The following is a 25336-nucleotide window of genomic DNA, read 5'->3' on the forward strand; positions in this document are numbered from 1 at the left end:
ATGGTCACTGTCTCCACACTGAAGGTCTCCAAACGTCTCCACATTGTGGAGCAGTGAAATGGAGATGTCTGAAAAATTGATAAGCTTCCTAGCATTCCTAAGATGTTTTATTTTGTCTTTTTGATAAATAGAATCTTCTTTCTCTAAGGCTTCTCTGCCTTGTAGGGGTCCTTAGCTGTCTCTTCTATCCCTTCATCTTACTCAACAGCTCCCCATTCACATTTCTTGTTCTGTCCTTCTGCTAGTTCTGATGTGGTTGTGAGCCAGCTGATGTTTCCTACCAACGAACCTTGAAGAAGCTGGATTCATGCACTACCTCCCATTTCCACTGGCTTTTATTTGGGTGGGTTTTCTTTAGAACTGAAATCTAAACTAACAAAGGATATTTAGTCTGCTGTACAACTCAACCATTACTAGAGAAATATAAACATACAAGTTAATTTTTTGTGAACCTCTATTCACCAGCAGTTGAAACAGTGTCAGTCATGCTTGTGGCAGAATGGATCAAATATGATACAGGGTTTGATCCTGCAAGGGGCTAGGTCTTCAGCTTTGGTATTTTTCAGGCTTGCCTAATGTATACCTCAGTAAGTCCTTTGATCAGTCTGTTAGACCTGAAGAGGCCAGCAATAGGTTTAAAACGAGGCATAGAAATTGGGAGGCTTGGACAGCACTGCCCATATTGGCTGTGAATAACCACGAAGAGAGCTGTCTTGAGACCACATCAGATGCAGCATGTGACAACAAGCACTCATCTCCTGCAGAAATCCACAAATCTAACAAAATGACTGTGCAAGTTGGACTCAGATTTTTCCAGAGTTCACACCCTGCATTATCACCAGTGTACCTCTGTGGACCCACCTTGCCCGCTCAGCTTCCACAGACATCTCTTCCACCCCGAAGAGCTTCTGTTCAGAATCATACAAGGGGCAGTGACCATCCTGCAAGTGCAGGGAGTGAACTGTTACCTGCTAGAGTGACAGCAATAGAGACAGAGTCGGATCCCAGGGCATTGGATGCATTGCAAGCATAGAAACCCACATCAGCTTCCACGGGCGCTAGGATTTGCAAGGAGTCATCAGGCTGAAGTAGCATCCTGGAGTAAAAAGCAGAAAGAAAGATGTAATGGTCTCTTACTTTGTGTAAACTTGAATACATTTACTGGGATTTTTTCAAGCTTGGGTAGTTTTTTTACAGTTCAGGCCTTGAGGCTGTATTGAAAATTGTATTAAGAAATTTAAAGTCTTCTATTGAGAGTACAAGGTGTGATTACTTAAATTAAATTTTAATCTCACTCCCAGTTCTTCTGCTTCTGATCATGTGTATTAGAGAAAGATTACTGAGTACTTAGGATATCACCCCTGGTTTGTGAAACCTCCTCCTCTGCAGTGTCACTTCTGTATGATGCTGAATGAGCTTCCTAGCCTCTGATATGCAAAGCAGGAGTAGTAATAGTAAAGAACAAGCTAAATTATTGCAAGGGAAAAATGAAATCTGCTGAAGATAAGCACAAAGAAGTGAACTGCAGACTCGGTGTCAAAACCTGAAATAGGCTCCAAATTCTTGGATTGCTGAGTATTTTGCACAAACTCATCAGTCTTTGCTGCTCTGTTAATAATCAGTGAAGGTAGAGAGGAATACTCAGCTCCTTCTTGGGCTGAACCAACTTTCTTTCCTCTCTTTCCCCTGACAGCAAGAGGAGCCTACTGTGGTCTCAGTGGACTTCCCATGGTTAGATGGGATGAATACGGCTTTAGACCTTTTATGTACTGCTTCTTTTCACAAACAGTCTGGTTTTGCAGTAGTATAACTCCATCACTTCCTGACATATACTTGTTAAAACAAGAATTCAGTCCATGGGCTCTTGTAGCTTATGCATCTTTGTTTTCAGCACAGTCTCTTTCATGATTATTGTTCCTTTTTCTTATGTTTTAGCTGAAACTGTTGATTAAACCTAATGATAAATTACTTTTCTCATCAGCAACTTTCAGCAGCTGCTGTACATAAACTCTTAGTTGAGGCTGTGATTGACAGTGACAATGGTGAAAATGGGGGAGCGACGTGCCTGTATAGCATACATGCAATAAATGTCTGCTCACTGGTCCTGGAATTAATGAGTTTCTTTCTATTTCCACCCGCCTAATGAAAACTGTTGTCTCATGGACCAAAAAGTAGCAGACACTTGATCTTGCACAACACTATGTGTGGTAAATCTCTAAAACAAACCGAATTATGGTCACCCATCAAAATCTATTACAGGAAAAAATCCAGAGTTAAAATTATTTTTGATCCTTTTTTTGGTAATAATAATTATGATTATTAATAAATAGAAAGAGCTGCCTTTTGTCCACTAAGATTTGCAAGTGTCTAGAAAAATTTACATTTGCAACACAAACATTAATAATTTTTAAATCTAATCTTTTCTTGCACAGCAAAAAAACCCCAGTGGTTGAAAGAATCCTCTGCCTCTTTCTGCTTTTAAGGATCTTTTCTTTCTTACCCCTTAGTCATAAACAGGGCAGTCTTCTAGTAAGCCACTGCTAACAGTGCCAGCAACTAACAAGTTTCTTTACTTAGAAAAATAGTGTTGGCATGTATCAATATCTTGCATGTTAATTTTTTAGTTTCACAAACACTGACTGGTTCTATCTCTACGTGGAATTCATTAGAGCTTCAGAATTTGTCCCAAATTATACTAGCATGTAGTAGTTAAAAGCTGCGTGTGTTCTACTTGCATATGTGCAAATATATTATGTGGGCTGACCAATGAGTCCTACATCTAATACACACAACACCCTAAAAAATTTTTTTAGAAACGTTTCTGTCACTTTTGCGTTGAGGTAAGAACTTGCTTAATATCGCACCTTGTAAAACACAAGGGAACATAATTTGTTTCTTGTTAATCAGTTCTGCTTATGTAAATCTCTCTTTGTCAGTTCAAGTCACCTCAAGATCCAGCACAAATATTTCACAGTATCACAGTATCACAGTATGTTTGGGATTGGAAGTGACCTCAAAAGATCATCCAGTCCAATCCCCCTGCTGGAGCAGGAACGCCTAGGTGAGGTCGCACAGGAATGTGTCCAGGCGGGCTTTGAATGTCTCCAGGGAAGGAGACTCCACAACCTCCCTGGGTAGCCTGTTCCAGTGCTCTGTTACCCTCACTGAGAAAAAGTTCTTTCTCAAATTTAAGTGGAACCTCTTGTGTTCCAGCTTGATCCCATTGCCCCTGGTCCTATCATTGTTTGCCACTGAGAAGAGCCTGACTCCATCCTCGTGGCGCTCACCCTTTATATATTTATAAACATTAATAAGGTCACCCCGCAGTCTCCTCTTCTCCAAACTAAAGAGCCCCAGCTCCCTCAGCCTTTCTTCATAAGGGAGATGCTCCACTCCCTTAATCATCTTTGTTGCCCTACGCTGGACCCTCTCCAGCAGTTCCCTGTCCTTCTTGAACTGAGGGGCCCAGAACTGGACACAATATTCCAGATGGGGTCTCACCAGGGCGGAGTAGAGGGGAAGGAGGACCTCTCTCGATCTACTGACCACCCCCCTTCTAATACACCCGAGGATGTCAGTGGCCTTCTTGGCCACAAGGGCACAGTGCTGGCTCATGGTCATCCTGTTGTCCACCAGGACCGCCAGGTCCCTTTCCCCTACACTGCTCTCTAATAGGTCATTCCCCAACCTATACTGGAACCTGGGGTTGTTCCTGCCCAGATGCAGGACTCTACACTTTCCCTTGTTAAATTCCATCAGGTTATCCCCCGCCCAACTCTCCAGCCTGTCCAGGTCCCGCTGGATGGCAGCACAGCCTTCTGGCGTGTCAGCCACTCCTCCCAGCTTGGTGTCATCAGCAAACTTGCTGATAGTACACTCAATTCCCTCGTCTAAATCGTTAATGAATATATTGAATAATATTGGCCCCAGTACTGACCCCTGAGGCACTCCGCTAGATACTGGCCTCCAACTGGACTCCGCACCATTGACCACCACTCTCTGGCTTCTCTCTTTAAGCCAGTTTGCAACCCACCTCACTACTCTATTGTCTAGACCACACCTCCTCAATTTAGCTGTGAGGATGCTGTGAGGGACTGTGTCAAAGGCTTTACTGAAGTCAAGGTAGACCACATCCACTGCTCTGCCATCATCCATCCACCTTGTTACATTCTCATAAAAGGCTATGAGGTTGGTCAAGCATGACTTACCCTTGGTAAAGCCATGCTGACTGCCCCTAATGACCCTCTTATCCCTGATGTGCCTTGAGATGACACCAAGGATAAGCTGTTCCATTACTTTCCCAGGGACAGAGGTGAGGCTGACCGGTCTATAATTACCCGGGTCCTCCTTCTTGCCCTTTTTGAAGACTGGAGTGACATTTGCTTTCCTCCAATCCTTGGGCACCTCTCCCGTTTCCCAAGACTTGGCAAAAATGATGGATAGCGGTCTAGCAACGACTTCAGCCAGCTCCCTCAGCACCCGCGGATGCATCCCATCTGGACCCATGGATTTATGGACGTCCAGACTATTTAATTGTTCCCTAACCCAGTCCTCATCGACTAAAGCAAACTCCTCCATTAACCTGGCTTCATCCGGGGTCCCAGGGGTACAGGGTTCCCCAGGACAGCCTCCAGCGGAGTAGACAGAGACGAAGGCATTCAGTAATTCTGCCTTCTCTGTGTCTTCTGCCACCAGGGCACCCACCCCATTCATCAGTGGGCCTACATTGCCTCTGGTATTAGTTTTATCTGCTATGTATTTGAAAAAGTTCTTCTTGCTGTCCTTGACCCCTCTCGCCAGCTGTAATTCTAAGGAGGCCTTGGCTACCCTAGCTGCCTTCCTGCATCCTCTAACAGCAGCCTTATATTCCTCCCAAGTGGCCAGTCCCTGCTTCCATGACCTGCAAACTCGCCTCTTCTGCTTGAGCATACCCAACAGATCCCTATTCAACCACGCAGGCCTTCTGGCTCCCTTCCTCGACTTCCTGCGTGTGGGGATGCTCTGATCCTGAGCATGGAAGAAGCAATCTCTGAATGCAATCCAGCTCTCTTGGGCCCCTTTTCCTTCAAGCAGTCTTGCCCATGGGATTTCCCACAGCAATTGCTTGAAAAGGCCAGGTAGGTATCTGCCTTTAAAAAAAACACAAACGAAACAGCTTCAGTGCAGCTCCATCTTCCTTTCTTTTTGACACAAGTTTTAAGGTCCTTTTCTACAAACAAAGCTGATGTCCTCTTCTTTTCAATAGTTCTTTCTTTGTGTGTCACAATTTGGCATAGCTGCTTTTCATAAAAGCAGATCTTTTACTAACCCTCTTGTATAGAATGATTTTGGCTGGGTTCCCTATTTGCTCATAGATTGCTATTTTTATTGGGTTTTGAGTTGCTTGTCAGCGGTGAAAAAAATATCAGCTGTAGCAATTCTTTCTGTGAGCAGCATGTCTTCAGAATCTTGTTTATTGACTTAATATAGCTTAATATTTAATCAGTCTCATCTCAGTTGCTCCACATTGCATTATCTCCAAGACAAAAATTTATTTTAGAGGACTTATATCAGTAACTAATTCAGATGGCACCTTGCAAACACCTAACTCTGTATCACCTACTGTTTACATTCTGCTTCATGTCTATTTATAAAATACATTTCCGTTTTAGAAAAGTTGAATTATCAAGTACTGACAGGTTCTGAGTGATGGAAGTTACAGTATACTTGGAAGGCTTACTAAACAATGCACAAATCCCTCCAAGATTTTTCACTTTAAAATGGATTCCTAAGAAAGTTAATCTGAATTTTCTTTGAAACAAAACATATTCTACCATTTACAGAAGTCTTCAGACTTTGGTATAAATACTAGGAGTCTCTGAAACTTCACTCAGAACCCATGCTGGAGTTGACCTGATACTTTAACCTTAGGAGGGAGTATGGACACTCATGCTAAATTTGCACTCAGGCTGAATATGCAGACTCAAGTCAAGGATTTTTTACTGGAACAACACAGATATTTTCCACCTGCTGCTTCTTTTAGTTTCATATGTTTTCATTCTATTGGGTGACTGAAAATAACAATTTTTGGGACCTGTGTTACATATTTTTGTGACAGTACATAGACTAAAGCTAAATAAACAATTATTTTTCAAGTGAAGCTATGTAATAGGAGTTGTAAATAATTTTAGGTGGATGGTGCAGCTCATGAAGGGGGGTAATGGGAACAGAATCATTCACTGCCACATCACTGGTCCAGACAAAATTCACGGCTACAATGCATGAAAGTGAGTGCTTTTATCTCAATATCTGGTAATACACAATAGACATAGCTATCAACCTACTTAAAAACAGCAGCCTACACTTTAAAAATCACTATACAAACCACAAACAACTGGAATCTCAGTGTACTCAGTAGAGCATCAGCTGAGGGACTTCAGCTCGACTCTCTGACCTTCCTCACCAAAAGTGTCTCTCTTTGATGCTGGTACAGGAAGGCTCATCTACATTAATTTTCTTATTCCTATTAAGACAGAGATGGGCTGGAAAACTGGTTTATCTTCTCCATTCCGTGTGTGGCACAGTGTGAAGAAGACAAGCTGCAGAGCTGACAGCTCCAGCGTACCGAACACCACCACATGCAGATGGCCTTGCTGTTTACAGCAGGACACACCGCGAGACTGCTTGAACTGCAGCTTTCATTTACATGCTGATTGGCAACCAGCAAGAGCATTCTGAGACAAAATCAGAATACTACTGTTAAGAACCCAGCAAAATATCCACAACCCAATTTTTATATGCACCATATCTACTAAATTTCCATTAACTCCAAAGTTAGAGATACTGAATATCTCTGAAGTTCAGAGCACTGATCATTTTGTACCCCACCCACCAACCTGGAGGAAGCACGAATGATGAATGCAGAACAAAGTTCATGAAGGGGAAATTGCCTCAACCATTAAAGAAGAGGTACAACGAATAACATTAGTAACTGGCAAATAAACTGTACTTCCCTGAGTCTTTCCAATAGACATTTAAGCACACTCAGTTGCCTGATAGTTCAGAAAGACAACATGGCATTGAATGTTATTTCAGCCAAACTGAATGGAAAGAAAGAAAAAAAGGTCCAAAAGCATTCTAAAATTAAAACAAAACAAAACTAAAATGTCAGATATTGTAGGACTGTTTCATTGTCAGCTGAATGAATCTGCCTGTTGTTACACCATGGCTACTTCTATAGTGTGAGATAAAATTTTAATTTTCTCATGAGTGCAGTGCCCAGCATTAACCACACATGGACTTAATGTAACCTCCCTTCCCTTTCAAGCATACCACAGAAATCACGGTCATTTCCAGTAAAGAAAAAAAATCCGTTAATGGCACAATTCCAACAGGATGTAATCACTGGCAAGGAAAATCTGTATACGAAACTTTTGTGGGGCAATGAAGATATTTTCACAGGAATATGGCCAAATAAAGAGATACTATAGGCCCAAGTCTTGATTAAGACTGCATGTGATTTCCACAAGAGATGCATTATTTTTCTTAGTGTCCCCTCCCCCTGCAAAAGTTATGATTTTTTTGTGAAACCTGATACACTTACTAGCCTTCAGACACAGAAGCAGAGACAAGAACCATGAAACTCAGCTAGAGAAAACAAGGATTTTGGAGTGATTCAGTTGCCGAAGTGAGAAAGGAGCTAATAAACCAGTTATATAACTATGCAGAAGGAGCAATTGTACCTAAATCAATATTCCACTGGAAGATCCACAGGCACCACACTGCAAATGAATTTTTGCCTTGACTCCACCTTTTCCCATTTCCCAAGCTGACCTTATGACTAAATTCAGATGTCTTAACTGAGGTCAGTATCTTCTGTGGAAAGAGCCACTTAGCAGATTGCTGGGCTGTTTTGTTACACCATGTTGGTTAATGTAACTGCTTCTTACAGTCTCTGCCTATTCTTGTACCACTTTCTCACAGAATAGCACAAAAGCATAAAATCTCAAGTATACACAAGAAAACTGTCTGTTATCAACACAGTTAACCCTATAACTAGAATTGAAAATAGATTATTCTTGTGTGCTCTTGCACACAAAAAAATAACATGCAGTGACAGGCGTGTCACCCAAAGGCCCCCTGAAGGATAAAAAAAGCATCATGTCTGTGGGACACTGATAAAAGCATTTTGTTACTCGAGTTCTCAGACTACACCTGGGGCCAGCACACTGGGAGTTTGAACAGACAAGGGTGCACCAATTCACATCAGAAGAGTAATGCTTAGAGATCAGCGTGTTGAGCTTACAGATTAGCTTCAAATAACCACGAAGTACGTTTTCACAGTTTCTAGCCTCTATCAGAACACACACAGGGAATGGTGACTGTAATGCCTCCTGAGTTTTGCCCTGGGCAGTTCTGCACACATGTGGAAGACAGAGCCTCACTTCTCTGTTTTCTGCTACTACAACCACGTTAGACAGACCCTGATGGAGCACTGTGAGAAACACAATTCATATCTCCAACAAAGGATAATAATAATACTAGTAATAAACAATTATCAGCCTTCATATCTCAAAACCAATCTTGTAGCAGAAACCTCCACCTTGGCATGGGAAAATACACAAAGCACATAGAGTGCTTTGTTAACTGTATTTGGCACTTATCTGCTTTAGCACTTTACGAATTCTTCTTTTTACTTACTGAAGCAGAAGTAAAGCTCCTGTTTGTCACACAGACTGACCCAACATCCAGACCTTGCTGAAGAGTTACAGTACCCTGTTTGCCACTTCACATGTATTAGTCCTTCTTTCTGCTATGAAATCAAACTAAAGCAGAAATGGTTTTGTCTCTGGGACTGACAGGTAGTAAAACATGGAAACTGAAGTGTCAAAATATTTTCTAAAAAGTCAAAATTATTTTCTAAAAAGTTAAATAATATGTTTTACCTATCACTGTATTTCACTTCCTCTCCATTCTTAGCCCAGCTGATGGTGGGCTTTGGGTTTCCCACTGCTTCACAGTGAAGCAGCACGCTTAGTGTGCCACTGGCTAGGACCACCGTCTGTCCCAGGTGGGTAACAACCTCTGAAGCAGAAAGCTGTTGTGCTGCTGAAATCTTTCGGAGGATGGCAGGCTTTTGATGAGGTCTGCGAAAGCCATTTGCCAGGTCTACAGAGCTGGGAAAAAGTGTTTCAGCAGATGATGTCCTCAGGGAGCTGGTAAATCCAGAAACATGCCTGTTGAGAGGGTATTCCAGTGAGGCTGAATCTATTCTTCGCCTTGATGTTTTGAGGACAGATTCCTGGTGCTCCAAGTGGCTCTTGAAAACCTCATGAGCCAACTGCACAACAAGCTGCTCAGTGTAGACATCCTTAAGCTCCTCAGGCTGTTGAGACAAATTCCTTATGATATCATCCAAGCGTTTCTGCTCTGTGACCATAGTAAATGGCAGGCTATACTCCTGGCTCTGGTCCTCCTCTGAGGATGTGTTTCTTTCCGTCGACTCCTGGGCTTCCCAGAACTCCAGATTTTCCCCTGGCCAGCCCCTGTGCTGTAGCAGCCTTGAGATAATATCGTCGTACCAGCTGCTGGGATCAGCAAGGTGCCCTCGTTTTTCAGCCTTGCTCCCATTGAAGAGAATCCCATTGATATGTTTCTCCTGTGTTCGCAAGGCTTCATTTGAGCTGGCCTTTTTCCTGGCCTCTTCCTCCCTGATACCAGTTGGCTGCCCAGCAATGATCTTCTTGTTGGTTCCAATTAACTTAATTACAAAATGCTCCTGGGATGGTCCTGCTGTGCAGGTGTATGTACCTGTGTCTGAAGGCTTCAAATGATGGATTTTCATGTACCCGTAGGGTGCAATGGTGATGTGAGCTGAGCTGATTAGCCTCTTGTCATCCTTCTCCCAAGTGATCATTGATTTCCGGAACCTCCTTGTGGGGCATCGGAGAATAATGGAGGTTTTGGGCAGCAAGTAGGCATACCCGCCCACAATAAAGTGTAGCTTCTTCTGCTTCCGTGTCTGGATGTAAACTTTCCTTACGGCCATAATATGGGGGCTTTGCTTATGAGCTGGCCTGTTGTGCCCTGAAATATCATTAATACCGTTAGTATGTGATACCATTAAACAAAACAAGCAGTTTACTGTGGTGCTGGAAGCCTTCAACCCATTACACAGTAATGGGAGAAGCTGGGCACCAGATGGTGAACTATTGGAGCAATCAAAATAAGAGGAATAAGAAGACACACTTTAGGGATGCAAAAGTAGTCTTGCTCAGGGAACATGCAGAAACCAAACAGCCAGGGACAAATCTTTTTGGGAGGGAGAGAAAATGAGTCAAAATGTAGTTCTTGTGAAGTATTTAAATGAAGACTTTTGCTTAATAAAGACATTGAAAAGACAAGTGTTTACCACCCATGACCTCAAAGGCAACACGATCTCGCAGCTCACAGCTCAAGGAAGAGAGAAAGTGCTGCTGCCTCAGAGAATGAAGATGCACAGAACAAAACTGTCTGGACTTAAAAACATGGTCCTTACTACTCAGGTGCACTAGTTCAGTATGTCCTTCCAGTTTCTAGTTCTCTGTGACAGAGATCTTTGTTATGAAGCACTAAATAAAGAAGCATATGCATATTATTAGTGAATACCATGCAACAGTTCATCCCAGCTTTGCTTCTGAATGTCATATCCTCTTTTCTCCCTGGCATACTCAACATTTAGCAGTTTCAGTGTTCACAGTCAGCTTTAAGATGAAGCTAGGCTGACTTTCAAACTTTTGCACATCCAGTTGGCTTACTGAAAGCCAGGGAAGGGCAGACAGGAAGACTACTGCTCTTGTGAAGGGCAACAAGGAACACACGAATTACCAACATAAAATGCATCTACCTTGTGTTGCATGGTTCATTAAAAATCCCAGGTCATAGAGGGTTCTGAGTGACATACTGAAATAATAAGTTTTTAAATGATCTTCAACAAAGTGCTTTACCAACTGTTTTCTTTGCAGCTGTTCTAGCAGAGAGTTTATTTGAAGCTGCCCTCAGGCTGCTGTGCTGTATCTCTGAGCCTCTACATTCCAGCTGTGAAATTTAGATCTTGATTTGGGTCAGAATTTTGAGCCAGTTCTTCCAGAAACTAGTAGCTCTCTTCCAGAAACTAGTAGCTCCCTTCCAGCACATTGGCTCAGACCCAGTTCCAACAATAAAATTCATAGCTCTTTTCCACTGATTTGCCTTATTGTTAAACAATGCATACTTGTTCACAGAGAGAAAAGCTCAGCCGCAGCAGCCACTCTGCAAGGACGAGTAACACTAGCGCAAGAGAAGGTTATGGAGTAGACAACAGCATGGTTTTCTTAGAGATGGACATCCAAGCCTCCTTTCCCCAGACACTCCCAAGCATCTTTTCCACTTACTTGCACAGGTGCCTAGTGCACAGGGCCTGATCAAAGATGAGAATGGCAAAGGCGGGCACAGTGAGGAATTGATGATGACAGAAACCCCAGTTTTCAGCATCTTTCTGCAAATGGCATTTCGACTCTGGGTGCCCTCTCCACAGCTCACAGTACACTAGGAACAGGAGAAACATCAGGAACAAGTTGTACTGAAAGAAAAGGGTGCTCCCTGTAGCACCCTCCCCTCAACTCCACATCCACATTACCTATTCATATCACAGTACAGATCAGTTATAGCTTTCAAAATATCACAATGGAATAAAACAGAGCAGCACCTGGCCATTCAGTTATAAAAAGTGCAGGCACAGCAGGGAGATGAAATATATTCTTTCCTTTGAGGTTTTGAATCTTTCCACACTCCCTTTAGAACTTATTTTCTTTCAGATTATGCCACTTGTTTTAGTGGTACTGGGCTACAGTATGAAGGCTGTGTTTGCATTTTGTTTCTATGTGTCTGTGTCTGCTGGCAGGAGAAACTCATGCTCATGCCTAAGAGCAGACCACGTTAAGTTGCCCTTCACAGATAGATCTAAATATGGCCTAAACTTAATCTTTGAGCTTTACTGTTGCAGATCTATTAGACGTAATAAATGCATGTTTCAAATACCAATGAATTACTTCAGCCTGGTAGTTCCCACACATGGCTTACATAGAGGAGTTCACATCCTCTAATACCAGGCTGTGATGCTTGATGCACAAGTGGGCATTGTTCAATGTAATTCAGCATGCCTATTTTATTTAATATTTATGCATAGTGCATCACAGACAGTGAGAATACAGGCAGTGCCATTGCAGTGGAAACCAGGCAACAGCCTGTAAAAGTGCTGGAAAGCAAGTTGAGTGCTGTAAAGTTGGTAGCACAAAGATAGATGTGTACTTCTGTTACATGTGGATGCACACATGTGGTGATGGGAACTGGCGATGAAGTGAGGGGGAGAAAACACGCTAAGAATAAGAAGAGCAAATACATGGCAGCCTTCAAGTGAAATGGAGAGGAGAGAGTGAAGTCAGATTTGATTTTGGCAAGTGCCAATAGTCAGGTGGAGTTGTACAGATGTCAACATAAACCACATAGTAATTTCTTGTGAAAGAGGACATATAGGGAGTAGAATTGCCATCTTCCCTGCTAGAATGGCTAAATGTCTTCTGGCAGCAAATTTCACGAGAACATCCACTTATTTGAGTAAAATGACAAGATAGATCAACATACAAAGGGTGCAGGTGGGACAGCTGTATGAGGTGACCAGTGTTTCTTTCACAATTAAGAGAATTTCCACCTCCTTTCATGAAAGAGAACTGGGATAATGGTAGCAGAGACTGCAATATGGAGAATGATTTTCACACTTCCTAGCATTAAGAGATCAAATTATATTTTCAATTTTACTTTCATAAATATAATTTATATTTTTTCCCTAAGCCATTTGAGGCTGGAAAGGGAGCCTGGGAACTGCAAAACACTTCAGTAGAGTGAGTTTGTTTTGCCATCCTTAAGTTGAAGGAAGGAAGTAGCTACCTAACATTACACAAGCAGTGTCCTAGAATGAATGAGGCTTGGTGTCTGCAAGGATATGCCCACAGCAGACTGCAGTAATCCCTCCCTTCTCTTCTCTGTGCCACAGGGAAATGTTGGAGTGGCCCCAGGAGGAAAAGGCTGTTGAAATCAGAACAGCCAGGCTTTGGGAAGAAAAAGCATTTAGCTTGGAGGAATAAAGATTACTCTTTCTGATGCCTTGGATGAACACAAGCATAGACATGGACAGAGGCAGGGATTTATTGTTTCAAGCATGACTTGTGTTTATGCCAGAAGGGAGGTCTTAATCATTTGGCTGGATGAGTAAACCACATCTGTGGAGACAATCTCCAGAGCAGAACGTTGAGCTAGTGATCACATCCCCTACCAGGATGATAAGGACAGATTACAGGACAAAACTGGGCATAACATGCTTTGGACAGTCTGAGGTCCTCTGGCTCCTTTACCCCAAGTGACCGAGGAAATTCATCACCAAGAACAGCACAACACTCATGCATACAAATAGCATACCTGTGTCCAGTCAGAGAGAAGCCATTCATTGGGACAGTCTTCATTTTTGCAGGCTTGTTGGGTAACTGGCCTTGACATGGAGCAGAAGGTTTCTGGCAACTCTAACAAGCTTCCATCTGCCAGGTGCTGCTTGCAAGATATATCTCGCTTCTGGACACCACTGCCACATGTTTGTGAACACTGTGAGAGATGAGAGTCAGCCATGTTACCTCACACTTGCACCATGGCAACTTGCAGCAAAAATTACTTGTGAAATTGTGTAGAAAGCAACACTCTGTTTTGGTCAAATAGAATATTTATATATATCCTCACAGCTAAATTGAGGAGGTGTGGTCTAGACAATAGAGTAATGAGGTGGGTTGCAAACTGGCTTAAAGAGAGAAGCCAGAGAGTGGTGGTCAATGGTGCAGAGTCCAGTTGGAGGCCAGTATCTAGTGGAGTGCCTCAGGGGTCAGTACTGGAGCCAATATTATTCAGTATATTCATTAATGATTTAGACAAGGGAATTGAGTGTACTATCAGCAAGTTTGCTGATGACACTAAGCTGGGATGAGTGGCTGACACGCCAGAAGGCTGTGCTGCCATCCAGCGGGACCTGGACAGCCTGGAGAGCTGGGCGGGGGATAACCTGATGAAATTTAACAAGGGCAAGTGTAGAGTCCTGCATCTGGGCAGGAACAACCCTAGGTTCCAGTATAGGTTAGGAAATTACATATTAGAGAGCAGTGTAGGGGAAAGGGACCTGGGGGTCCTGGTGGACAACAGGATGACCATGAGCCAGCACTGTGCCCTTGTGGCCAAGAAGGCCACTGACATCCTCGGGTGTATTAGAAGGGGGGTGGTCAGTAGATCGAGAGAGGTCCTCCTTCCCCTCTACTCCACCCTGGTGAGACCCCATCTGGAATATTGTGTCCAGTTCTGGGCCCCTCAGTTCAAGAAGGACAGGGAACTGCCAGAGAGAGTCCAGTGCAGAGCCATGAGGATGATTAAGGGAATGGAGCATCTCCCGTACGAGGCAAGGCTGAGGGAGCTGAGTCTCTTTAGCTTGGAGGAGACTGCGGGGTGACCTTATTAATGTTTATAAATATATAAAGGGTGAGTGCCACGAGGATGGAGCCAGGCTCTTCTCAGTGGCAAACAATGATAGGACAAGGGGTAATGGCATCAAGCTGGAACACAAGAGGTTCCACTTAAATTTGAGAAAGAACTTTTTCTCAGTGAGGGTGACAGAGCACTGGAACAGGCTGCCCAGGGGGGTTGTGGAGACTCCTTCCCTGGAGACATTCAAAGCCCGCCTGGACACATTCCTGTGCGACCTCTCCTAGGCGTTCCTGCTCCAGCAGAGGGATTGGACTAGATGATCTTTTGAGGTCCCTTCCAATCCCAAACATACTGTGATACTGTGATACTGTGATAGGAATCTTAGAGACATCAAAACAGACTTCTTTTAAAAATGTGAAAAGTATTTTGGAAAGTGGAAGTAGCTTATTTTGTTAATATTTAGAAAAAATGCTTTGGTATTTCTGAACTGCTGAGTTTTCAGGCATTTGTAGAAAAGACATGGAAACAATGGGTCAGAATTACAGTATGGAGGTGGGACAATTGTCCTTTCCAGTAACCACCAACTGTAAAAAGAGACACTTGCACATGATGTGGAGGATCTACATCCTGATGTCTCTGCCTGAGCTCTGACTGTGCTACTGACAGTGTCAAAGAGAGTGGAACAGTCTTGACCAGCAGTAGGTGATTCAAGGCCTTCATTTCCAGGATTTAATTATACATATTAGATAACAGTAGCTGTGAACTAAAGTGTTAGCTTGAACTAAATATTCAAATTTAGCTTGTTATAAAAAGATTTGCATTAGCAAGGAAAACAAATGGAAATTTGAGAACGTGATAACTTTTTCACAAGTTTTTTTACTTTGCTTTTCCTTCCCTTTGTAATTTTCTCCTTTCTTGTTTCTGACCTGCATAAGGTCTATTGCTAGTGCAGCTCAAAACTTAACTGTCCAGCACCAAGTTCCTGTCCTTGAAGACTTCTTGCATTATGGCATCTCTCTGACTTTTAACTTGTGAAATCTGTATTTCAGTTGCAATCTGCTGTCAGCCTCAGTAATTGGTTTATAAGGTCAATATAATAAACCATTAAATATCCATGGAGCCCTCTTATATTTATGGCTGTCGCTATGGCAGTGTGTACTCTTTCCAAAAGGTAAGGAGAAAGGTTTATTTAAGTCAAAGTAAACTGGAATGATTAACGTAATCTAGAGGATCCCTCTCCCCTCTATTTTTAATGTGAAAATCCCTCTCTATCCATTTTCTACCCAAGCAGGGCAGGAAATTTTGAACAAGCAGATATAATAGATTTCCTTTTCTTTTTTGTATACTTGGCTGCTCAGCCCTTTTTCCTGATGATTTTTTTCCTGAGGCTGGTAACAAGCTCCCAGTTCTGTGCAGTCCAGCCAGCTCAACTCCTTTTCTCCCCTTCTCCTAGCAAAGAAGGTGGAATTTGCACAATACTGACATGACCAGCAGTTGCTTATGGCAACATGGGAATTATACCTGAGAGGTAGAAAACCATATAAAGAAGTATTAAAGCTTATAGTCAACTAGTTTAAAAGGCACTGTTTTAGAAAATCTTGCAGTCATGAAAAATCCTTCTCCCTTAGATAGAGCTGTATAAACTTTCATGCTATACTGGATCGTAGGATATACATTTTCCTTGAAAGGCAGAAAGGAAGTGCAGAAAGACAAATTTATATTTAGTTTGGTTTGCTCCCTCATGAGTAAAACTAGCTTTTGTTCTACTTACTTAGAAAGTTACAAAGCCCAAAGGCTTCCAGAAAGTTAAACAATACTTTAGTTTTCAACAAAAGAAAACACTTATTAATCTTCCATTTGAGGACAATTCATTCCTAAGGAGAGAGTAAATCAAGAAAAATATGATTAAAAGAACTATTTCAAGATTGCCTAAGGACTGTCATTCTACACCAGAGCCAAAATGGGTTAGGTACTATACGAATACAACAAAAGCATGTTACTTTAGTCACTCACTCAAATCCTGGGAAGTCTCCCTGCCCTTCCAACACGACTGGATAAAAGAGTAAGACAAAGATCTTTACTTGCTTCTTGCCCTTCAGCCACTCACATAGCTTTGTGCTGTGAAGAATAACTTGCTACTTAACACCAAACTCTATTGCTAAGTGCCAGAGAGAGACAAATGCAGTAACGAGATTCTTCCTTGTCTGCGGGAGTGCTCTTCTAGGACAGAACTGGATTACTTATGTGCCTCTACCTGAATATCACCTCTGGAGCCAGATTTTTCTCTATTGGAAGCTTCCAGCCCTCACATTTTCCAAGAAAGGGGGTGATCAACGACAGCAACATCTGCTTGTATTTACAGGAAATATGGAACAGAAGTTATTAGGATCCTCATTTGGACACATCACGTCTGAATGATGTGTTGTCTCTCTGTGCTGTTCAGAAAGAATCTCAGAGCACCATTACAACAGAGAAAAGTCCTTGTATCACAGGGTAGTTTCACCTTGACTACCCAAGTAGGTATAGCATGACTGTTTGAACTATGTCTCCCGATATTCCTATTCTCCACAGCTTCTGAGCAGAGTCAAGCTCAATATTCCCTGACATTCCTTTACAGGGCATCTGAGACTTTGCCAAGGTACCAAATTCCAGAGTGGCATCTCCCCACGTTGATGCATGATTATGGTTAGTTCAACAATTAGCTTAAGCAAACATGAGGCAAGGCTTACACCAAAGAAGACAACCTATAGATCCAATTCTGATAGTCAGTCACCTGTGACTTTGTGCTGCCTTTTCAGACATACTGACGTAAGCAGTTGTTTGGTTGTGTAGTGAACCAGAGTGAAAAAATCAATCTAGGCCAAAGCTGAGTCTTGCATCTGGGCAGGAAAAACCCCAGGTTCCAGTATAAGTTGTGGAATGACCTATTAGAGAGCAGCATAGGGGAAAGGGACCTGGGGTTCCTGGTGGACAGCACTGTGCCCTTGTGGCCAAGAAGGCCAATTGCATCCTGGGGTGTATTAGAAGAGGGTGGTTAGTAGGTTGAGAGAGGTTCTCCTTCCCCTCTACTCCACCCTGGTGAGACCACACCTGGAATATTGTGTCCAGTTCTGGGCCCCTCAGTTCAAGAAGGACAGGGAACTGCTGGAGAGGGTCCAGCGCAGAGCCATGAGGATGATTAAGGGAATGGAGCATCTCCCGTACGAGGCAAGGCTGAGGGAGCTGAGTCTCTTTAGCTTGGAGGAGACTGCGGGGTGACCTTATTAATGTTTATAAATATATAAAGGGTGAGTGTCATGAGGATGGAGCCAGGCTCTTCTTGGTGACAACCAGTGACGAGACAAGGAGTAATAGGTTCAAACTGGAACACAAGAGGTTCCACTTAAATTTCAGAAGCAACTTCTTCTCAGTGAGGGTGACAGAGCACTGGAACAGGCTGCCCAGGGGGGTTGTGGAGACTCCTTCCCTGGAGACATTCAAAACCTACCTGAACACATTCCTGTGTAGCCTCATCTAGGTGTTCCTGCTCCCACAGGGGGATTAGACTAGATGATCTTTTAAGGTCCCTTCCAATGCCTAACTTTCTGTGATTTTGTGTGATTCTGTGATTATATTTCTGTCTAGCTTTAACCAGGACCATTGCATGGCTACACAGTACTTCTGGAGATATAAGGGAGTGGGTGCTATACAGGCAAGAAAAAGATCTTCACAGTGGCTATTCTTTCCTTTGGTAGAAGGGCTTGCATACGTAATCCTAAACTGCTGATGAAATTGTGGCCTTGACCTTTCGCACAGCAGTCTTTGCTTTGATATCTGTTCTGCTCATACAAGAACCTATAGATGATAATTAATACAAAGAATTGATGGTCTCAATGAAAAGTAGGAAGGGAAAATGGGCTGTCCCTCTACCTCAGCATATGCCTGTGAGCATCTACACACGTGCATACAGGCACACGATTCAGGCAAAACCCCCGTTATCATTGTTTGGGAGGCAGGGAAGCTGATCTCTTATCAAACTTGTAGGAAAAAAGTCATCTATTAATGAAAAGTAAAGGGCTAGGCAACTGTCACTCAGCACTATAACTATAACTGTTAGGTGTCTGGGGTAGTAGCTGAAGGTTTGTAAGGATGTCATTGTACAGCCAGTCCTCCTTACAGGGACAGATGAAGAAGGGGTTATCCTACCTCTCAGATCTCCAATGAGCTTTAATTTTGCACTTGCCTCTGCTCACGGTGGCGGGACTACAGCAGTACAAGTTTTAGCTACATTCTCAAAAATGAATTATCTGCTATGACTCTACAGTAAGATGAAGCATCTGCAAAAGAAGTAAACATTTTTGTCTCAGTAGGTCTTTCAGTTGCTTTCTATGGCCTAACACTTTTAAATTCAGAAGGACTTTTTAAATACAGAGAAAAGATAGCTAGGAAAATATCTGAAAATGTTACCAGTTTTCCCATGCAGACTGTTGTCAAGTCGTTATTCTAATTAGCTTTAGAGCAAGGATAGCACCAAGCAACTAAAAAAGAATACTGGGATTGAGACTATGGTGCTTATTCAGACATAAATCAAAGGAGGATGAAGATTTGTTAAAGGATGTCTCCCATTTGAGGTCTGCAGAGTGGATATTTATAGGGCCTTGTAAAAATGAAAGCCCATATCCACTTACCTCCAGAAACACACTACTGAAAGCCAGATAAACATCCTAATGGATTTAGCTAAGAAACAGTTCTATTTAAAAATATTGTATTGAATCTGTAAAGATGTATTTAAAACTTCACTTGGAATGTTACAACACTGATAATTATCCTGTTGTTTATCTGCCAGGAGCACTGGGACATCTGACAGCATTTAATTCAGACAACTCTTCCTTAACAAGCATAAAAGGCCTCAGGAAAGAAAACATTGCTCATTGCAGATTAAATCTTTTGTTTGTTTGTTTACTCAAAACTATTGTGAGAGAATGCTCTGAAAAACATTATGAACTCCACAGACGATCCTGAAGAAATGGCTTCAAACCAGGATGCGTGTAGAGCAGATGTTACCCTGCAGTGTCAGTAAAGCTAGAAAGCACCTTCCTTAGTGTGAGGAAGACACCTTTCCACAGGGCCCTCTATCTCCCCATGTGTGGGGAACTCTCTCCAGGATTTGGGAAGAGGCAAGGTGCTGTGGGTCCCTTAATGCAAGGAAACAAATCCTCCTGCAGGATTTCTTCTGCTGGGAGGCTCCATGGCAGCTCTGCTGCCTGGCTGGAGCTTACCTCTAGGAGAAGTCTCAGCCACTTACATCCTGTCCAGATGGTCTTTTCCCTCACACATCTCAGGAGCCAGCAGCTGTAATAATTCCAAAGTACAACACACTGCCCTGATGGTGCAGGTTTTCACATGGAGGTCATCCATGGGAAACCTGGCTGAGACTGATCCATGAGGCCTGACTTTCCTACAGGGTGGAAATAACAGTACAGAGATGGTTGTGCAAAGACAGAAGACAGATGTCTCTAAAAAATGAGATGCATTTTTTTTTTTTCTTGCATTACAATCATCTAACCAGAGGCAGAAAGACAGTGAGAAGTATATTTTTGTGCTGTTTTATCCTGATGAAAGGTAAATCACAGGAAATATTCAGTGCCAATGTAGTGAGGAGATAAATACGCAGCTGGCCAGCCTGCAAAGCCTGTGGAAATAAGTGCAGAAGACCTGTAATGTGACCTTCATTAAGCTCCAGCAATGAATTACAGCACAGATTCTCTTCCTCCACCGAGACAGGACAAGGCAATAGCTAACAAAAAAGGTGTGAACTGAGCAGTTTGATTTAATTTCCCATAATGTGCTTGTCAAAAACCTTTATACTTAATTGAGATCCCTTTTCCCTAAGATCTGGTACACCTTTCCAAAAGATAGCATATTTGAGAGCCCTTGAGCAGACATAAAAATGGCTAAAACTTTGCTTTGGACATGTGGAAACACATGAGTTTACACTGTTGAGGAAAATGTTCAAATCCTGAAAAAAAATCTGTTTGGGAATTGCTCTAGCGGAAACTATTTAGGTACCATTCTAGAGTGACCTATGGCCAATGGTAGTTCTTAGCAGAAAGTAAATTTTTCAGCATGTCTGTCTCTCCCAACTGTTCAAATAAACTGTCAGAAAATTGTTTTGCATGAGGACTGTAGCCACTTGCAGGATTTAAATGAGCACAGGCACTCCTTCTAGCATATTCTAACTTTGAAATGCTCGACTTTATTATGTTACCTCTTACTAGAATACAATTTGCTATTTACAAATATAGCACTTATGTATGACTATATCATAGAAATATTCAAAGGTACAACTAAGCAAATATTTGTATATGAGTATCAGCAGGCAAATTAATATTAAAGAATGAAATATCACTGAATTGTTTTAAACATAGGATTAATATCATGGTTTAGTTATCTAGGTTTGACAGAGCATCAGGGCGGCATAAATTTTTGTTAGTGGGATGGCTGCCCAAACATAGAGCTCTCCCATGAAGTACAGCTTCACAGACTTATTGACTTCATTGGGTGAGTACATTAACATCTCCTTGCCTGTTATTAAAGGGCAGATTCTATAGAGGGAGGCTGGTTGGACATATGTAAGCACCATGACCAGGTCTCATAGTTGTCTCATAGGATGGAATGAATCCTTGAACCCAGAAGAACTGAAGATTTAAATAGGGCTTTTGCCTGAACATCCACCACACAGCAATTTTTCTCTATTCTTGATGACAGGGCATGATACTTTCTTCCTGTGCAATATTATATCCAACAGAAGCGTCTTTTGAATTGCACAAGCGTTTCATTTGCAACCAGATGGCAACAAATAAACTCACTTGAGACTGCTTTCCAAAGACTGAAAGTCTTCTCCATTATGCAGACAGCAATTTTCACTGTTTGTGTAATAAGGCATCCATCTCCCAAAGGCAAATGTCTAACACTCCCTAGTGACTCTGAAGGCTGAGTGTTTCTTGTCCTAAATTATTATTTGAGAATATATAGAATACTCAATGTGCTTTAGACATCTTCTCCTCCCTGATCCTTATAGCTTTGTATTCCTAGAAATGCTGGCATTGCTAACCAAACCCACTGACTGCAACTGACAATCATATTCCAGACATATTTTTCTGGAATTTATTGCTAACTGTTAAGAGTTTCCTGTAACTTTGCATCAGAAGGAGCTACAGTTACTGGTTACCTCTGAAAACTTCAATATACTTGTTTTAAAGTGCAAAAAGGCATAATTTCAATTCTGTTTGATGTCTCCTCTGAATGATTAATGAATCCTATTGGTGGGCTAAAATAAAATGATGCACTAATAAGCATGTAATGACTACTTGTAACAGTCATAAAATGAGATTACACATCAATTCTTACCTCTTGCCATTCTGTAGGATACCAGGAGGGTGGACAGTCAAAACGATTACAGGCTTGCACAAGGGATGGCTTAGGTTTATAGCACAATTCATCTGCCAAAATCACGGTCTCGTTAGTCTCTCTTGATAGCAGATGAGAACAGAAGACATCCCGTGTCTGCAGTCCAACTCCACAGGTAAGACTGCAAGTGCTCCATTTCCCAATCTCCCATCTGTGAAGGGGTCAGGAGAGAAAACCTTAAGCACAGAATAATGTAACTTTAATTTTTGTCTATAATGACAGAGAAAGTGAAGAAGCAGAAAATGAAAGGGAATTCTCTTTCTCTGATCACTGTCACCCTTCTTGTAGCTGCAGGATGAGGCTAAGAAGAATATTTACTGCTTCTCTGCATTTTTAGTTCTGTTAAAAGCCCTTGGACTTCAAGTCTTTGGCACTCCTGTGATATCACAGGAAAAATTTTTGTCCTAAATTAGAAGGTTTTGGTGCACAGGAGCCTGGTCAATGTATTTCAAGACCAAATGGATTTAATTAGCTGTTTTATTTTTTTTTCTGTCTTTAGCAAAGAAGATGAAGATATTAACAAAGTCCATCAAAGGAATGTATCAGTGAATCACTGAGTAGAAGTTTCTTCCAGAAGATCCAGTTGTTGTGTTCCTGAGGTGATTTTCCTTGCTGTGGAGCTAGGGAGTGCTAGGACCTTGAGACATGCAGCAGGAGAGTAGGGAGATCATCCTCAACCCCTGGATCAACACCTGTTACTGAGCCAGTCCTTTTCTGCACCATCTATGTAAATCTTGCATCAACAGGATTGTTGATAGCTGAATTTCAATTCTCAACACACTAAAACCAGATTTCTGCTGTTTGAGCTGTACTGAATACAACCCATAATTCTGTCAGCCATATACAGAAAATTGCTTAAAATATTAGGTGTTCCACTCTTGTAGTCTACTAGAAGGCACTTTAGAAATATGAAGAACTGTGTACATAAAAAATTCCTATGTTCAGAATGAGAATATATGAAAATATTCTTTTATCATATTTACATAAACCGCTGCACTGACCTGGACATACTCCCACATCCAAAATGAAAGTATGAGAGCTAGGTACTGCCACTTTTTCTAATCCTGAAGAATAGGTTCCTTTCCTGCATGATGTTACTGAAACTGATTGCTGGGGGAGTAAATTAAACATCCAGGACAAGGAAGTCTCAGAGAACCTGCCCCTGAGGAAAGCAAAGCCAGGCAGAAACTGAAGACACTGATTATGAAGAAAAACGCCCTCAAACTTCAAGCAGTATAGAGGCAGACAATGAAGGGAATTTATGGAACATGTCAGCAGCATGAAACACAATTTGTGGAAGAAGCAGAGGAAAAACATTTGGACAGTCTGAGACCAGCAGTCAATGGAAACTGCTCAGCATGTTTAAAATATATCATGTTAGTAAACACATTATGGAAATGTGGAAAAATGTTAAGGTTATGTCATTTTACAGTCACAGAACAATTCTAACTCCTCTGTTTAGTTTATGAAGTTGTTTTGAGCATTTGTTCCCTCCCTCTTAGCAACACCCATAACAAATTGAAACAGCTGGTAGGTGAGAAATATTTTTTTTCCCTTGATGATCATGCTGATTGACCAAAACCGACATTGCTCCCCTTCTTTGCTCCATCTGCAGATTACATTTTCTGATTTTGTAACAGGACAGGATATGCCCTGAGCATCACTGTAAGCACTAATGACACTGTAGTTTGCTTTTAGACAACAGCCTTGCTTCTGCTAGTAACAATGACAAAAATACGTTTAACCCTGTCTAAGAATGAAAATATCTTGCATACTGAGCTAGAAGTCGCCATGGTCACTTTCCAGGTCGTAATACATGGAGGGCCACTAAAGCCTGATACGTGTACTAGGAGCTATTTAGCGGTGGAATAGAAGTGACATCTGACAGCCAGTTAAACTGATCTGGAATATATTCTCCATATGAATGATCTTGGAGGAGAGCTCTTCCCAGATTTTCCCATAAAATTGTCAGTCAGAATTGATGTGGATATCAGCTATCCATCATTTTTGGCAAAACCTAAAATAAGATATTTGAGTAAGTGCTGAAAAGAAGGCATTTTCTTATTTCAGAATCAATTTTGATACATGGTTAGTCACTAGAGTTCTTTTATTCGAGTAATGGTAATAGCTGTTGCCTCCAGCAACTCATTGTTTGTTATTTGTATAAGTGCTCAATGTTTCTGTTGGCAGTTCACACCTCAGTGGCCAGCAGACCACGTAAATTCTTGGGAGATATTGGCTTCTGCAGAAGAGGGTGTCCATTTCTTTTTCCAGAAAGAAATGCTGGGTTTCAGTAAAAAGAAAGGATTTGTTTTTCCAGTGTTTGAAATCTCTGTTGCAGGTTGCATCTGTTGTCCTACCCGTAACATCGTTTTGTTCACAATTCTTTCCAGCTGCTTTAAACAGGAGATTCCTTAGAGGTGCTCAGGAAATATGAGGTCAAATTCTCTTTTACCCTTGTACTTTCCTACTCCCCAGTGACTTTCACAGGCTTTCATGCATACAAAGTAAAGAATGTAGAGATGTGCAAAGGGGAGAAGGGATGTGCAAGGAACCAAATGCATAAATGATATATATGGTTGGCAGAATTTCCATGTCCTAAAAACCACAGAGATCAGTGATAACCTTATAGGATAGAATCACAGGGCAGTAGAATTATTTTATAATAGCTAGAGGTGCTTGCAAAACTTTGAACTTGTATTATCCCACTACATTTACAATTTAGTTTTTAAACTACTTGTACTGTTGGAGATAACCCTCTTTTTTGTAAAAAACAAAACAAAACCAAAACCAAACAAACCAATCCAAACAAACAGCATATTTCCACCCCTGTCCCCATCTCTGGGCTTTCCTGTAGTAACATAAGTTTATCCTTACTGCAGAGTGTTATGTCATGCTAAACAAAATAAGTCTTGTATAATTTCAAATGGTCCTTGTCTCTGTATGCCTGTCTCTTTTTAATTTTGGCCATACTGAACTGACTCTTCCAATGTGTATGTCGTACAAAAAACAATACTGCCATAATGTCCTCCATTCGTCCAACAATGTCAGAATTAAAATTCAAGTAGGAAACAATCCTGTAGTTAAAAAGATGAATACAGTAGTTACAACAACACAATTCTTTTGTATGATTAACAGAAGTCTAAAAACATTAGCAATGGTCTCAAAAACCAGCTTACCATGCTATTTGTAATAATGGAAACTGTCTTGACATAGTGAACAAAAATCTCATCTGCAAATCCTAAATTAATCATGTTATATTTTAGTAAGTGTCAAGTTTTATGAGGGTCCAAACATTGAACTAGAATATAGCCTGGGCATTTGTGATCAACTTCAAGTTTTCTAAAAGGAAAAGAAAAAATATCTTCTAACACAT

The 25336-nt window shown here is 41.6% G+C and overlaps 1 protein-coding gene across 3 annotated transcripts in view; it reads right to left on the reverse strand.

The window, feature by feature from the left end:
- ADAMTSL1 (ADAMTS like 1) overlaps window positions 1-25336 on the reverse strand; it is a 443632-nt gene that overhangs the window by 41195 nt on the left and 377101 nt on the right. For all 3 annotated transcript variants that reach the window (XM_071802344.1, XM_071802343.1, XM_071802345.1), the window contains 5 exons: window positions 21901-22111; window positions 13471-13650; window positions 11391-11544; window positions 8925-10065; window positions 969-1096 (listed from right to left, as the gene is read on the reverse strand). In XM_071802344.1, the coding sequence (XP_071658445.1) occupies window positions 969-1096; window positions 8925-10065; window positions 11391-11544; window positions 13471-13650; window positions 21901-22111 (1814 nt within the window). The remainder of the gene's footprint in view (window positions 1-968; window positions 1097-8924; window positions 10066-11390; window positions 11545-13470; window positions 13651-21900; window positions 22112-25336) is intronic.

This window comes from Patagioenas fasciata, chromosome Z, assembly GCF_037038585.1.
Source record: "Patagioenas fasciata isolate bPatFas1 chromosome Z, bPatFas1.hap1, whole genome shotgun sequence".
In the NCBI taxonomy this organism is placed as follows: domain Eukaryota; kingdom Metazoa; phylum Chordata; class Aves; order Columbiformes; family Columbidae; genus Patagioenas; species Patagioenas fasciata.